This window comes from Pleurodeles waltl, chromosome 9 (assembly GCF_031143425.1).
Source record: "Pleurodeles waltl isolate 20211129_DDA chromosome 9, aPleWal1.hap1.20221129, whole genome shotgun sequence".
Lineage (NCBI taxonomy): Eukaryota > Metazoa > Chordata > Amphibia > Caudata > Salamandridae > Pleurodeles > Pleurodeles waltl.
The window spans coordinates 348,913,358-348,929,154 of record NC_090448.1 but is presented as its reverse complement, the minus strand read 5'-3'; the positions used below and the strand labels follow the sequence as shown (position 1 = coordinate 348,929,154).

At 45.6% G+C, this 15,797-nt stretch overlaps 1 protein-coding gene across 4 annotated transcripts in view; it reads left to right on the top strand.

The window, feature by feature from the left end:
* SAMD4B (sterile alpha motif domain containing 4B) overlaps positions 1-15,797 on the top strand; it is an 870,829-nt gene that overhangs the window by 778,368 nt on the left and 76,664 nt on the right. For 2 of the 4 annotated variants that reach the window (XM_069206927.1, XM_069206925.1), the window contains exon 13: positions 7,423-7,481. The exons of the other annotated variants lie outside the window; for them this stretch is intronic. In XM_069206927.1, the coding sequence (XP_069063028.1) occupies positions 7,423-7,469 (47 nt within the window). In that variant the 3' untranslated portion in view covers positions 7,470-7,481. The remainder of the gene's footprint in view (positions 1-7,422; positions 7,482-15,797) is intronic. 4 annotated transcript variants of the gene reach the window in all.

The following is a 15,797-nucleotide window of genomic DNA, read 5'->3' as shown; positions in this document are numbered from 1 at the left end:
GGGGCCAAGGCAGTTGGTGTCTTCTGTTCTTCCTCTGCAGGGGTTTTTCAGCTCAGCAGTCCTTCTTCTTGTAGTTGCAGGAATCTGATTTCTAGGTTCAGGGAAAGCCCTAAAATACTAAATTTAAGGGCGTGTTTAGGTCTGGGGGGTTAGTAGCCAATGGCTACTAGCCCTGAGGGTGAGTACACCCTCTTTGTGCCTCCTCCCAAGGGGAGGGGGTCACATCCCTAATCCTATTGGGGGAATCCTCCATCTGCAAGATGGAGGATTTCTAAAAGTTAGTCACTTCAGCTCAGGACACCTTAGGGGCTGTCCTGACTGGCCAGTGACTCCTCCTTGTTGCTTTCTTTGTATCCTCCAGCCTTGCCGCCAAAAGTGGGGGCCGTGGCCGGAGGGGGCGGGCAACTCCACTAAGCTGGAGTGTCCTGCGGTGCTGTGACAAAGGGGTGAGCCTTTGAGGCTCACCGCCAGGTGTTACAGCTCCTGCCTGGGGGAGGTGTTAGCATCTCCACCCAGTGCAGGCTTTGTTACTGGCCTCAGAGTGACAAAGGCACTCCCCCCATGGGGCCAGCAACATGTCTCTAGTGTGGCAGGCAGCTGGAACCAGTCAGCCTACACAGATAGTCGGTTAAGTTTCAGGGGGCACCTCTATGGTGCCCTCTGGGGTGTATTTTACAATAAAATGTACACTGGCATCAGTGTGCATTTATTGTGCTGAGAAGTTTGATACCAAACTTCCCAGTTTTCAGTGTAGCCATTATGGTGCTGTGGAGTTCGTGTAGAACAGACTCCCAGACCATATACTCTTATGGCTACCCTGCACTTACAATGTCTAAGGTATTGCTTAGACACTGTAGGGGCACAGTGCTCATGCACTGGTGCCCTCACCTATGGTATAGTGCACCCTGCCTTAGGGCTGTAAGGCCTACTAGAGGGGTGACTGATCTATACCTGCATAGGCAGTGAGAGGCTGGCATGGCACCCTGAGGGGAGTGCCATGTCGACTTACTCGTTTTGTTCTCACCAGCACACACAAGCTGGAAAGCAGTGTGTCTGTGCTGAGTGAGGGGTCTCCAGGGTGGCATAAGACATGCTGCAGCCCTTAGAGACCTTCCCTGGCATCAGAGCCCTTGGTACCAGAGGTACCAGTTACAAGGGACTTATCTGGATGCCAGGGTGTGCCAATTGTGGAATCAAAAGTACAGGTTAGGGAAAGAACACTGGTGCTGGGGCCTGGTTAGCAGGCCTCAGCACACTTTCAATTCAAAACATAGCATCAGCAAAGGCAAAAAGTCAGGGGGTAACCATGCCAAGGAGGCATTTCCTTACAGGCGGCAATTGTAAGTTTTTCAATTTGCTGCCAGAAGATGTGGATGTCCAAATCCATCAATGCCAGGTGATGGGACAAATATGTAACCTGGTGTTGTGCCCGGAACATTGAACCCATACAGGGAAATCTGTCAAACATACTTTTATATTATTTGCAACATTAGGCAATCAGTCTGACATTGTTCTTTCCTCCCTCTCACCACCAAAATTCCGATGTTTATACTGAATCTTCACTGTTAAGGCAAATGCTATTTAACTTGCCAGCTCCTCAGGAAGATGCTTAGTTTGATGGAACTCGTTTAGAGCACAGCTGAAATAGAAGATAAACACAGAAAATTGAGACAATATGACAAATAGCTAGGCTTTTTTTTTCTTATTTTTATCAGTCAGCTATTCTTAACCCCTTCGCTGCCAGGCCTTTTCCCCCTCAGGTGCCAGGCTTGTTTTTTGGCTATTTGGAGCAGTTCGCGCTTAGGCCATCACAAATTTGTGTCCATATAAGCAACCCACAGCAATTTTTTTCCAACATTCCAGAGTTTGTGGGTTCCCCGGAAGGCGACCAAGAAATTAGCCAAAATACAGCAAATTACGTTTAAAAAAATAAAATAAAAACAAATTGGGGAAAAAAGGGCTCCAGAAGAAGTCTTGTGTTTTTTTTTTTTCCCTGAAAATGGTATCAACAAAGGGGTTGCGGTGCTAAAATCACCAGCTTCCAGGAACAGGCAGACTTGAATCAGAAAAACCCATTTTTCAACACAATTTTGGCATTTTACTGGGATATACCCCATTTTTACTATTTTTTTTTGTACTTTCTGCCTCCTTACAGTTAGTGGCAGAAATGGGTGTGAAGCCAATGCTGGATCCCAGAAAGCTAAACATTTCTGAAAAGTAGACAAAATTCTGAATTTAGCAAGGGGTGTAGATCCTACAAGGTTTTCCTACAGAAAATAACAGCTGAAATAAAAATAAAGAAATAGTGAAATTGAGGTAAAAAAAACCAGCAAATTTTCTCCACGTTTTACTCCATAACTTTTTCCTGCGATGTCAGACTTTTGAAAGCAATACACCGTTACGTCTGCTGGACTCTTCTGGTTGCGGGGATATATAGGGCTTGTAGGTTCATCAAGAACCCTAGCTACCCAGAGCCAGTGAATGAGCTGCACCTTGCAATGGGTTTTCATTCTATACTGGGTATATAGCAATTCATTTTTTGAAATATAAAGAGTGAAAAATAGGTATCAAGAAAACCTTTGTATTTGCAAAATGGGCACAAAATAATGTGTTGAGAAACAGTGGTTATTTGCACATCTCTGAATTCCGGGGTGCCCATACTGGCATGTGAATTACAGGGCATTTCTCAAATAGAGGTCTTTTTTGCACACTGTCTTACATTTGGAAGGTAAAAATGTAGAGAATGACAAGGGGAAATAACACTTGTTTTGCTATTCTGCGTTCCCCCAAGTCTCCTGATAAAAATGGTACCTCACTTGCATGGGTAGGCCTAATGCTCGCAACAGGAAACGCACCATGGACACATCACATTTTTACATTGAAATCTGACATGTTTTTTGCAAAGTGGCTAGCTGTAGATTTTGTCCTCTAGCTCAGCCGGCACCTAGGGAAACCTACCAAACTTGTGCATTTGTGAAAACTAGACACCTAGGGAAATCCTAGATGGGGTGACTTGTGGGGCTCTCACCAGGTTCTGTTACCCAGAATCCTTTGCAAACCTAAACATTTGTCTAAAAAAACACTTTCCTCACATTTCGGTGACACAAATTTCTGGAATCTGAGAGGAGCCACAAATGTCCTTCCACCCAGCTTTCCCCCAAGTCTCCTGATAAAAAATGGTACCTCACTTGTGTGGGTAGGCCTAGTGCCCGTGAAAGGAAATGCCCCAAAACACTGTGGACACATCAAAATTATCAAATACTAAACTACCTTTTTTTGCGGTGGGGAGAGGGGGGTTAGAGGGGCTGCGTTTTTGGTCCTGGGCTCGGCAGCCATATAGGGGAAACCTACCAAATCCAAACATTTCTGAAAACTAGACACCCAAAGGGAATCCATGGAGGTGTGACTTGTGTGGATCCCCAAATGTTTTCTTACCCAGAATCCTCAACAAGCCTCAAATTTGGCTATAAAAAACAAATCTAATTTTTCCCACATGTCTGTGTGGGATCATTGCACCAGGACAAATTTCCCACCTCCCAATGTTTCCCTCAGTCTCACTGTAAAAATGATCTCTCACTTGTGTAGGAAGAGCCAAAAACATGTCGAAATTGAGAGGGAACCAAAGCGGGTCCAATAGGGCAGTTGGAAAAAAAACATTTTTAGGCTGACAAGTGGGGCAGAATTTTCATCAGTATAGATGAGACAGTGCTGAGTAGTAGGAATTTTGTGGATTCCTGCAGATTCCAGAAGGTTCCATCACAAAAATGTGGGATTTCCAGCTGAGCTGGGGGTTTGCAGGGCATGTGGGTAAGAAAATGGTGCAGGGTGCATGTGAAGCATACCACCCTGGAATCACCCAAACGTTTAGTTTTCAGATGTGTCTAGGTCTTCTGGATTTTTCTACATAGCAGCATCCCAAAGTCCAAAAAAGTGCATCCCTCACCATTCCAAGTGGGACGATTTTGAGAGTTAGCCAAGCTCTCCTGGGCAAAATGTAAAACCAAAACACAAAATAATCAACTGTCCTCTTGCTTGCCATGGGATAAGATGTTTTAGTGTGCAGGGGGAGAGCTGAAAGACTGTTACCCCCTTCAGTTGGGGTGGGGGCATAACCAGGCCCATACTGGTTGGTAGCCACCACTCCACTATTTTTTTTGTTTTTAAATCTGGCATCTAGTAGAATTTTGGTTCCTTCACCCCCCCCCCCCCCTTGCTCAAGGTGCTTCTCCCCACCCCCACCCCCACCCCCACCACCCACCCCCAAGAAAACGCACACACACACACCAATCCCTGGTGCCTAAGTGGTTTCTGCCCTACCTGGGAGCAGATTGGCCTAAAAGAAATAGGCCTATCTGCCCCCCACCCCCCCCTCACCCCCAGGGTTGCTCCCTTCACGTGAATTCACTGGTATCTAGTGGTTTCTTACTCCCTTGGGGGCAGATTGGCCTAAATACAATTTGCCCCCCAGGGGAGCGAGCACTGTGGCAGAGGGCGAGACCAGCTCATCCAAGGGGGTTAAACATTTAACTGATAGTTTTTAAGCTGGGGGTTTTTTTTGTTTTTTTTTTATCCCAAAGATGGATTCCGGACGAGAGGAACCTGAAAAGGAAGGGGACAGTATCCAGACCAATAGGAGATGTGCAGGTAGGCAATCCCCACCCTCTTGGAGGTCGACCCTTGGTGTGAGGGATCTGGCCAGGCCTTCAGCAGAAAGGAAAGCCAACCAGAGTTGGAGGAGCACCCACTAGTGACCCACTGGCTGCAGGCACAGGGAGTCGCAAGGAGGCATCAGCAGCACAACAAACAGGATTTCCACATTGCAGGAGCTTCAGAGGGGTAGCTGAATCTTGAGTTTGAGTGCTGGAGGCCCAGGCTTCTTGGAGCTAGAAGATCTTCTGGGAGGAAGAGCCAACAAGCCTTGGCAAGAGTCGCGGTTCACAGGGGTTCTGTTCCAGTAGCTGCAGCAAGGGTCCACTGTTTCCAAAGTTGGTTAGAAGACAAGTTCGACCAGAGAGGACCACAGAACCACTACCTGTGAGCAGACCCTTTACGTTGTCCGTGGGACTGGATTCACTAGCCAGTCATTGTCTAGAGGTGCCTGCAGATGCAGGGGAGTGACTCCTTCATTCCAAAGGAGATTTGTTTTTGCTTCTTGTATGCAAGCAGAGTCCTTGTGACCCTGGAGGATGTCAGCCACAGATATTGCAGAAATCTTGCAGGTGATAGGGAAACACTGTTGCAGTGGGAGCCCTCCCAACTGGATACAGTCTTGTTTCAGTTCCAAAAGCAGAACAGCAGCGGCTCTGGAGGCCATCAGCAGAAGTCTTGAAGCGAGTTCCTTTTTGTGGAGTATTGCTTGACAAATCTGAGGAAATATCCTTGGGGTGGGGGAGGAGGGAGGCATAAGTAACCCTAAAAGGGGGTTGGTCACTTTATGCAGAGACCCACATACCAGAGGGGGTCAAGGCCTAACCAGTCAGATGCTCCCAGGGGCCTCTGCACATCTTGTTTCCAGGATGACAGAATCATCCAGCCACCTGGCAGAGCTCTGTGCACCTCCCTAGGGGAGAAGTTGGACAGAGGGGTGATTACTCCCCTGTCCTTTGTGTGGTTTTGCACCAGAGTGGAAATCGGGGGTTTCTCACTGGGGCAAACCGGTTTATGCAGAGGGTGCACCAAATGTGCCCTTTAAAGCAGTCTGGTGGCGCTCAGGAGCCACCCCACCCCATCCCGGAGACACCCATTTCAAATGGAGAGGTGGTCACACCTCTACCCTACAGGAAGTTCTTTGTTCTGCCTTCCCCTACTCGAGTTATGTTTCAGCAGCAGGAGGTGAGGACAGTGTCTGAGGGTCTGCAGCAGTGTAGGCCTGCAGGCTAACACTCAAGGCTGTATAGGCAGAGCTGGGGATTCCTCTAAGGAACTACCAGAGTACATGGTATCATGCAACTAAGATTGGAGTCTGTGTAGTTGCATGATTAAAAGTTTGATATCAATCATGCCTAAGTTCATTGGAGCTATTATGTAGTTGGACTACTCGTGTTCAGACACGTCCTCTACATACCTACAAATGGCTTCACCGCACTTACAAAGCCCAAGGAATGTGGTCTGGTGTTTGTAGGGGCACCTCTGCTCATGCAGGGGTGCCCTCACACTCAGGACCTAGCACCCTGCCCTTGGGCTAAAGGGCCTAGCATAGGGGTGACTTAGTGTCCAAGTACAAAGACTGCGGTATAAAACAAGTGTTGTATCTAAAGTGAAAGGTGCATGCACCATTTCGTGCAGGCTGCAATGGCAGACCTGCAGACAGTTTGCATGGGCTTTCATGGGTGGTATAAAACATGCTGCAGCCCATGTGAGACCTCTGGTATACCAATGCCCTGGATACCTATGTACTATATACTACGGACTTACATTGGTGCACCAGTATGCCAACTGTGGGGTATAAGAGTTGCCATGTAACCAAATTTAGAGGAGAGAGCACAGACACTGGGGTTCTGGTTAGCAGTATCCCAGTGTAGTACAGTCTAAACACACAGACATCAGACAAAAAGTGGGAGTAACTATGCTAGAAAGATGCTACTTTCCTACAGTTAGTACTACTAAATGCTCTTCAAAATGCAGTTTGTGAATAGGTCCCTTAGTATTTTCTGTTGGCTGTTTAAAAACGTAGATTGAATCCAATCAACAATACAGATGTTTTTTTTTATTTTTTTATCTGAAGGAGTTACTGCTTTGTAGAAAGTGTTAACAGATCCCATGCATAGGCAGAGATATTCAGTGTGGATGAACTTAATGAGGCTGTGTACCATGGCTACAAGTAAATCTTCCTTGCAAGTAAACTATTTACAAGCTACTGTTTCTTACTAGTAAACTACTACATTCACAAATATAGTGTAATGTTTCCATTCAAACACATTTCTCCGTTACTGGATGTGCTGCAGATTCATAATATTTGACTCCTGGTATATAAAGTAAGTACCCCTTTTTTTTTTTTTTTAAAGATGTTAATTTGAAGCATACGCATTGTTAATGTAGGACAGTGTTGTGACTAAGGTCCTGATGTTCACAAATGGACAGATGTATATTTTGTCGTAAAATATAAGGACCTTGTATTAGGTGATTTAGGGACAGATGAGATACTTACACAAGTTAGGAAGAACCCGATTAGCATATGACATGCAAGTTTACTCTGACATCCAGTGTTCTAACTAGTGACAAAGCTGAGAGCCAAGTTCAACTCTCTCTGAAGTCACCTTTCAGCATAAATGCTGCATAATTTGCAATAAGATAAGTAATTAGTTAATTTGAGTGATGGATGAAACAGCAGATAATACTGGCCAACAGAAACTACAAATTCCAAACAAAAGCTAGGCTTGCATTTAATTTTTTATTAACCTAACCTCCCTCCCCTCTTTTAAGGAAACCTAGAGAGACCTGGAGGTCCAGAAGATTATTTTCTTCAATAGATCATATATCAGGTGAGCGTGAACAAAGAACTTGTTCAGTTAAAAAGAAGAGTACTCTCCCAGTTCCGTTTGCAAAATTGATTGTCTTGATCATGTACTTTAGTTGAGTGGCATAGCAGAGAATAGTTGATCTTGAAAGAACAAGAATTGATTAAAAGAAAATAGTCCTGTGCAGGATCCTTAAGCAATTTAAAATATATATCACATTTGAAAGAGTATTTTTTATTTTTTTTAATTTGTGAAAATATGATGGGCCATGAATCGAGCAGTAGTCAAGCCTCCATTGGATCATAGTGTCCCTCCCTCTACAGTGGTAATAAATAGCGCATTACACTCCGCATATCTGCATCCATTATTTATGCCAAGGGTGTTGGTCGTAGGTAATTGTCTTAGTGTTTAACAAAAGCCACAATTCATTGGATTAAATATGTAGAGTAATGCAAAATCACATCAAAGAAGTATCCTTATTATTAAAAATTGTTGCTCTGCTCTGTAAAATCATTGTGACATGCAAACAGTGCGTGCTTATTTCAGTGTCATTTTACTGTGGTAATAAAATAATTTTAACAATTTGCACTTGATTAATAAATGTATTGCATAATATCACATGTCTCTACATGGCATGTATTTTCATTACATTTGTATTCTCTGCCATGGTATAAATGGTGTACATGCTGGTATGCATTGTGCTAATTAACATTTGTGAGGGTGGGACGTCTCAAGTGGGTCATGTTGCCCCTTCCCTCCATAGGAAGCTGTCCAATGCAGCAAAATCTTTTAATAAATTACACCAAAGTGGCCATGGAAATTAAAGTTAGTAGTGCTTTGATGGTTAGGTGTACATCTGTTATGTACTTTTTTGAGAAATTTGCTTTACTAAAATGTGTCAATCTTTAAAGAGAATATTCTCAAATTTGTCAAGTTTAATACATTTGAAAATAAAGGAATCCAAGTGGACAAGGGAATGTTTTTTGTTACCCAATGTGGAATCCGCTTAGGATTTGAGGCTCTAGGAGATCTGATTTACTGGCGGGGGAGGAGGAGGGATGTGAGGAGGGGTTATAAACTGGATGTGGAAGCATCCACTAATCTAATTGAGGGTTTTGGCTTGTCTCTATGGTAAATACTTCACCACAAATTAAAAGGAAAAATGAAGAACTTCTTAAGAAATACCTGAATACAATTTCAGGTTCAGGTTCTGCAGTTTTTTTGCTGTTTTTGAAAATCCTGAAAAAAGTTGAAACAAGCGCAATGCAGCTGTGCATAGCAAAGACCTGGTGCATTGAGCGATGAGGACTGGAGGATGGCTCAGAGCACAAAGCCAATAAAAATGTAAAAATTACAAAAATAAAAAAGAAGATAACACTGTTAATTTCTTTTTTTTTTTTTTTTTTTAACTCACTGATGAGCAGCAATGTCAATAGTGATTTCAGTGCTGATATCCTAAGTGATGGTTTCAGTGTCATTTGTGTTGTCCTTTGCAGCACAAGGAGATGGTGCGAGGTACGGTTTGTGCTAAGAAATATCACTTGTAAATTTCATTGGTTCTACACATTTGAGCCAGAACTACAACTCAATTTCTCTTGGTGTTTTTACTCTAGGGAATTGCATTTTTTACTACACACTTAATTTCTAATCACAGGTCTTTTTGTTGTGTGCAGCAGGGCTTGGAACAGGGCCTGACCCACAAGCCCAACCCATCACAGGCATCCAAACCCTAAATGCGCACAGCTTTTTGCCATTCACAATAGGGATTGGTCATAGGCCCTGGTCTGTGTACTATCATTGTGGCCTTAGCATGGTCACTGGTTCAGCTTGTTCTTGTCCTAGGCAAATGTGCCCATCCACACAAATCGGGTAATGTTTTTATTAGAAGTGTGTGTGCGCTTAGCGATAGGAATTTTCACGGCATATTCTGAACGTTTCTCATATAGAAACATGAGGAAAATCTAAGATTCAAGCCAATCTTTGATATCTGCAGTGTGTTCTGGGTAAGGAACTTAAATGGTATCCATGCATGTGACACCACACTGGGCTCCAGTGAGTATGTACTTTACAATAATGCCTGAGTTTGTAAGGTTGCCTGCGGCGCCAGCTGGTACAGGGCCAAAACACTGCAGGCACACCCTATGTGAAGTCATAATTAACTGCATATGGATTCAGTGTCAAATCTTCACTCTCCAGTAGACAAAGCACATACATACCTTCCAGTCTATTTATAGTCAGGAGAAATGTGAGAAGGATAAATTGTGTTTTGTTCCACAGCACATGCACCACAGATTTCAGAATTCCAGTAGAGGTCTATACAGTACATTTCCCAACTTCATTGTTAAGGGATTCTTTATTCTCTTGTTTATGGCTTAATAATAGTATACCCACATAATTTAGCAAGCTCCATCATTAGATCATCCCATCTACATCTTACATTTTGTTTTGTGTTGTTGACATTTTTATAGCACAGATGTGCCACAAGTGGCCAGGGTTTACAGGCTGATCTGAATACCTGGTATGGGTGGGGGGTGTTTGAGTATGATCTATATGAGTAGTAATAAAAGCAGGGGTCTGTCACTCCTACCTTGACATCTACCTTCCTTATACATTAAATCCTTATGAAAACAAATCTAGGGTAAGCTTTGACTATCTCTTCATCTCATTTGGAGTCCTGATGTGCCATGTAACCCTTTGCTAATGCCACCCCATGTCAGCCTACTAGGTTCAGGACTTGTTTTTTCCTGTTCCTTTAGCATACTTTTTTTTACTAAATCCAGAGCTTTCATCAGACATTGTCAGCATATCTGCATTTTAAAAATAGGGTAAAAATCCTGTGGTAGACTCATCTACGTTCATTAAAAAGAATTTCCAGAAGGACCACACTTGGTGGCAAGAGTACTCATCAAGACATGGCAGATGTCCTGCCACTGTTGTGTGCAGTGAATGACCTATAATGCAGTTATAATACGGCAGGCAAAACATCTGTACCTTTTGATGTCTATTTATCAACAGGTATCACTGAAAACCTAAGTACTGAAGTCAGTCAAGACACAGTAGCGCACATTTAATTTAGAAAGGAAAACCAGTTTGGATTATAATTATTAGGGTGATGTTGGGAATGACCTTTTTGCAGGGTCATCCCCAATCTTTTTGCCTTCTTCCTCCTATTTTTTCTGACCGGTTTTTGTTGGCTTTAGAACTCTGGGCATTGTACTACTGCTAACCAGTGCTAAAGTGCATATGCTCTCTGTGTAAAGTGTACCGATGATTGGTTTATCCATGATTCGCATATTTGATTTACTGGTAAGTCCCTAGTTAAGTGCACTAGAGGTGCCCAGGGCCTGTAAATTAAATGCTACTAGTGGGCCTGCAGCACTGGTTGTGCCACCCACAGTAGTAGCCCTGTAAACATGGCTCAGACCTGCCACTGCAGGGTCTGGGTGCGCAGTTTTGAACTGCCATTTCAACTTGGAAAGTGTACCCACTTGCCAGGCCTAAACCTTCCCTTTTACTACATGTAAGGCACCCTTAAGGTAGGCCCTAGGTAGCCCCATGGGCGGGGTGCAGTGTGTTTAAGGTAGGATATATACTAGTGTGTTTTATATGTCCTAACGAACAAGTTACGCTTTTTCTGGTGGATACAGTAACTACCTGTGGATTCCTCACCTAAAGAATTCTCCCCTCGCGCCAGCCTCGACGGAAATTTCTTCTAGCTCTCCACGTCGACAATGATGTCACAATCGGCAGACTCCACGCGACGCTGTATGACGTAATCTATGCAATAAGAAGCCCTCGTTGGCCTGCAGACGTCAGTTATCACCATTTTTTACGTGCCATAGAGGCGAACAGGTGAACATTGACCTTAAAGAGAACATAGTCACATCAAATGAAACGAAAACGCAACATTTTTTTAAATAAAAATAAAATTAGGTAACAGCAATAACTGCTCTATATGAAAGTAAAATGTCAATCAAGTCCAAACATGTTTTCCTTGAACTATCTAAATTAGAGAAAGAAATGTATATGCACATGCCACAACAATATACATGATTCAGGTATATACATATATACAAGACAAAGGATGCTCACCCATGGATTTCATGGTATGACCAGTCAGGCAACGGGGAGGCGGGTGGGACCGTGAGGAATCCACAGGTAGTTACTGTATCCACCAGAAAAAGCGTTACCGAAGGTAAGTAACTTGTTCTTCTGATGGATACACCTACCTGTGTATTCCTCACCTAAAGAAGAGTCCCAAAGCAGTACTACCTCCGGAGGTGGGTGCCCGAATGGTCAAACCAAGAAATCCTGCAGCAGCGAGCAAAATGGCCATCCCTCCTAACCTCAGAATCCAAACAATAATGCTTGGCAAAAGTATGGAGGGACGCCCAAGTCGCCGCCCTGCAGATGTCAGCCACAGGAACACCCCTAGCCAAAGCCGAAGAAGCAGCCTTGGCTCTGGTGGAATGGGCACGAAGCCCCACAGGTGGTTCTTTCTTCGCCAAGGAATAACAAATTTTGATACATAGAATGACCCATCTTGTCGACTGCTCTACCTTTCCTCTTCCCCACGTATCCAACGAAGAGCTGATCATCTTGCCTGAACTCCTTCGTCCTGTCGACATAGAAGCTCAGCACTCTTCGTGGATCCAGTCGGTGGAGCCTCTCTTCCTCCTTGGATGGATGAGGCGGAGGGTAAAAGGAAGAGAGAGTAATAGACTGCCCCAAGTGAAAGGGTGTAACAACCTTCGGGAGGAAAGCCGCCTTGGTCCTTAACACCACTTTGTCTCTAAAGAAAGAAAGGTATGGAGACTCTACACTAAGAGCCTGAAGCTCACTGACTCTTCTGGCCGATGTTATGGCCACCAGGAAAACAGTCTTGAGAACTAGCAAAGCACAAGAATGCACCGGTTCAAATGGAGATCCCATTAAAAATGTTAATACTAAATTAAGGTCCCACTGAGGCATAACAAATGGTGATGGTGGAAATTTATTAGTAAGCCCCTTAACAAACCTCAAAACAATAGGAGACTTAAACAAGGAAGGATTATCAGGGAGGCACAGAAAAGGCGACAGTGCAGATAAATAACCCTTAACTGTGGCAACCGCACAACCCTTCTGCGCCAGGAAAAGAGCAAATGATATGTCAGACAAACGAGCCTTTAATGGATCAATTCCGTTCTCACCACACCAACATACAAATTTAGGCCAACGATTTGCATAGATCGATTTGGTGGAGTGTCGCCTGGCCGATAAAATAACATCCACCACTTCTGGTGGGAGAGAAAAAGCACTCAGATTGCCCCGTTCAATCTCCAGGCATGAAGGTGCAGACTCTGGAGGTGGGGGTGTAGAATCTGCCCCTGTGACTGCGAGAGGAGGTCCACCCTGTAAGGGAGACGGAGCGGAGGGCACAGAGAGAGTTGGAGAAGGTCTGAATACCACACCCTTCTTGGCCAATCCGGAGCTATTAAGATGACCTGGGCCCGGTCTTGGCAGATCTTCCTCAGAACTCGAGGAATCAGGGGTATGAGAGGAAACACGTAAAGCAACTGACCCTTCCAGGACATCTGAAACGGGTCCCCCGAAACTCCTTGCACCGGATACTGGAGACTGCAAAATAACGGGCACTGCGCATTCTCCTGAGTTGCAAACAGATCTATCTGCGGATATCCCCACATCTGGAAGATGTACAGAACCAGATCTGGATGAAGACGCCACTCGTGGTCGACCCAGTTGCGTCGACTGAGAACGCACGCACGTTCAGAGCTCCGGCCAAATGATGTACTACCAAGCAGATCTTGTGGTCCTGAAGCCTGGACCAGAGTCGAAGAGCTTCTCTGCATAGAAAATACAATCCCACTCCTCCCTGCTTGTTTATATACCACATCACGGTAGTGTTGTCTGTCAGGATCTGGACTGACTGACCGCGAATGGAAGGGAGGAAGGCCTTGAGAGCCAGACGTACTGCCCGCAATTCCAACAGATTGATGTGAAATCTCTGTTCCGCTGGAGACCAAAGGCCTTTGATCTCCAGGTCCCCCAGATGAGCTCCCCACCCTAGAGTGGAAGCATCCGTTACCACTGTGGCCACTGGTGGAGGCAGCGAGAACGGCCTTCCTTGCGACAGGTTGTCGACTGCTGCCCACCACTGAAGATCCACCGCAGTGTCTCTGGAGATCTTTATCGATTCCTCGAGACCCCCTTTGTGCTGAAACCACTGCCTGCGGACGCACCACTGAAGAGCCCTCATGTGCCAGCGTGCATGAGTGTGACCAGCAGTATGCAAGAAGCAAACAGACCGAGCAGACGAAGGACCTTGAGGACTGGAACTACCGCTCCATTTCGAAACATCGGAATCAACGCCTGAATGTCCTGAACCCGCTGGGGCGGAGGAAAGGCCCGATTCAATGTCGTGTCCAGTACTGCCCCTATGAACAGGAGGCGTTGAGAGGGCTCCAGGTGAGATTTGGGCACATTGATTGAAAAACCCAGGTCCTACAACAATTGAGTTGTCGACTGGAGATGACGCCGCACGAGCTCCGGAGTCTTGGCTTTGATCAACCAATCGTCCAGATAGGGAAACACTGCTATCCCCCTTCTTCTGAGCTCTGCCGCTACCACTGCCATCACCTTTGTGAAGACTCGAGGTGCTGAAGTAAGACCAAACGGGAGGACCGCAATCTGATAATGCTGTGATCCCACCACAAACCGGATATACTTCCTGTGCGATTTGAGAATCGGAATATGGAAGTAGGCATCCTGCAAATCGACAGACATCATCCAATCTCCTTCGTTCAACGCCAAAAGAACCTGTGAAAGGGTCAGCATTTTGAACTTTTCCTGCCTGAGGAACCAATTCAAAATCCTCAAGTCCAGAATTGGTCTTAACCGACCAACCTTTTTGGGGACACAGGAAGTGTCTTGAATAACAGCCCTGACCCCTCTCCAGCTCGGGAACCAACTCTACTGGGCCTTTTGCCAATAGGGATAACACCTCCTGTTGCAGTAACAGAAGATGGTCTTCCGAACAGAATGATGGGCGGGGAGGGAAGGGAGGAGGGAACTCCCGAAAGGGAAGAGCATACCCTCTCTTCACAATGTCGATGACCCAAGAGTCTGTTGTTATAAGCTCCCACATTGGAAGAAATTGGGCAAGTCTCCCCCCTACCGGAGACAAGTGAACAGGGAGTGGTGGAGGACTAAGGCTGCTTTCCCTGCTGCACCACTCCTGAGGAAGAGGCAGAGTGCTGCTGGGTGGCTCCTCTTGTACGGACTCTGCCCCCTGCCCCTGAAGGATCTGTATGGCAGGGAGCTTGCAGATTGTTGTGGTGCCTGGAATCTGCCACGAAAGGAGGAGCCATGTCCAAAACCCCTAAACCTCCTATAAGACCTAAAGAAGGAGGAGGCATCCGACTGAAGTCCTAACGACCTCACTGTGGCCCTCCTCTCTTTAAATCGTTCAAGAGCAGAATCTGCCTTTGTCCCAAAGAGTTTTTCACCATCGAAAGGCAGATCCAGGAGAGTCGCCTGCACATCCGTTGAAAAGCCTGACGAACGCAGCCAAGCCTGTCGTCTCAAAACTATGGATGTGCCCATAGCCCTTGCCACAGAGTCCGAAGTGTCTAACCCAGACTGGATCACCTGGGTCGCCGCCTGAGCGTCAGTCAGCAATTGTAACACTTCCTGCGACAAGTTCGGATGGCCTTTTGCTTCCTCCATAAGGGCAAGAATATAACGTCCTAAAATGCAGGTTGCGTTGGCTGACTTCAAGGCCATACTACATGAAGAAAAGGCCTTTTTTGCAGAATGGTCCATTTTCTTTGACTCCCTGTCCGCAGGGATCCCGGGGAACGAGCCAGGAGAGGACCGGGAAGAACAGGAGGCCTGAACTACTAAGCTCTCCGGTGTAGGGTGCTTGGAGAGGAAGACAGGGTCACCTGGAGCCGCCCGATAGCGTCGTGCTACCGCCCTGTTGACCACTGAAGAAGACACAGGTTTCTTCCAAACGTCTTTGATGGGGTCCAGAAGAGCCTCATTAAAAGGCAAGAGAGGCTCTGCCACCACAGAAGTTGGATGTAGCACCTCGGTCAAAAGGTTCCTCTTCACCTCTGCAGCCCGAAGAGGAAGATCTAAGAAGTCTGCAGCTTTCCTTATCACTGCATGAAAAGATGCAGCTTCCTCAGTATACTCCCCAGGGGAAGCCAGATCTCACTCAGGGTAAGTATCGATACCACTCGCAGTATCCAGCCCTTGAAAATCACCGGAAGGCTCCAAGATTTCACCTTTCTCCAAGTGTTGTCTGTTGTACTCTTCCTCCTCCAGAAGGTGCAAAGC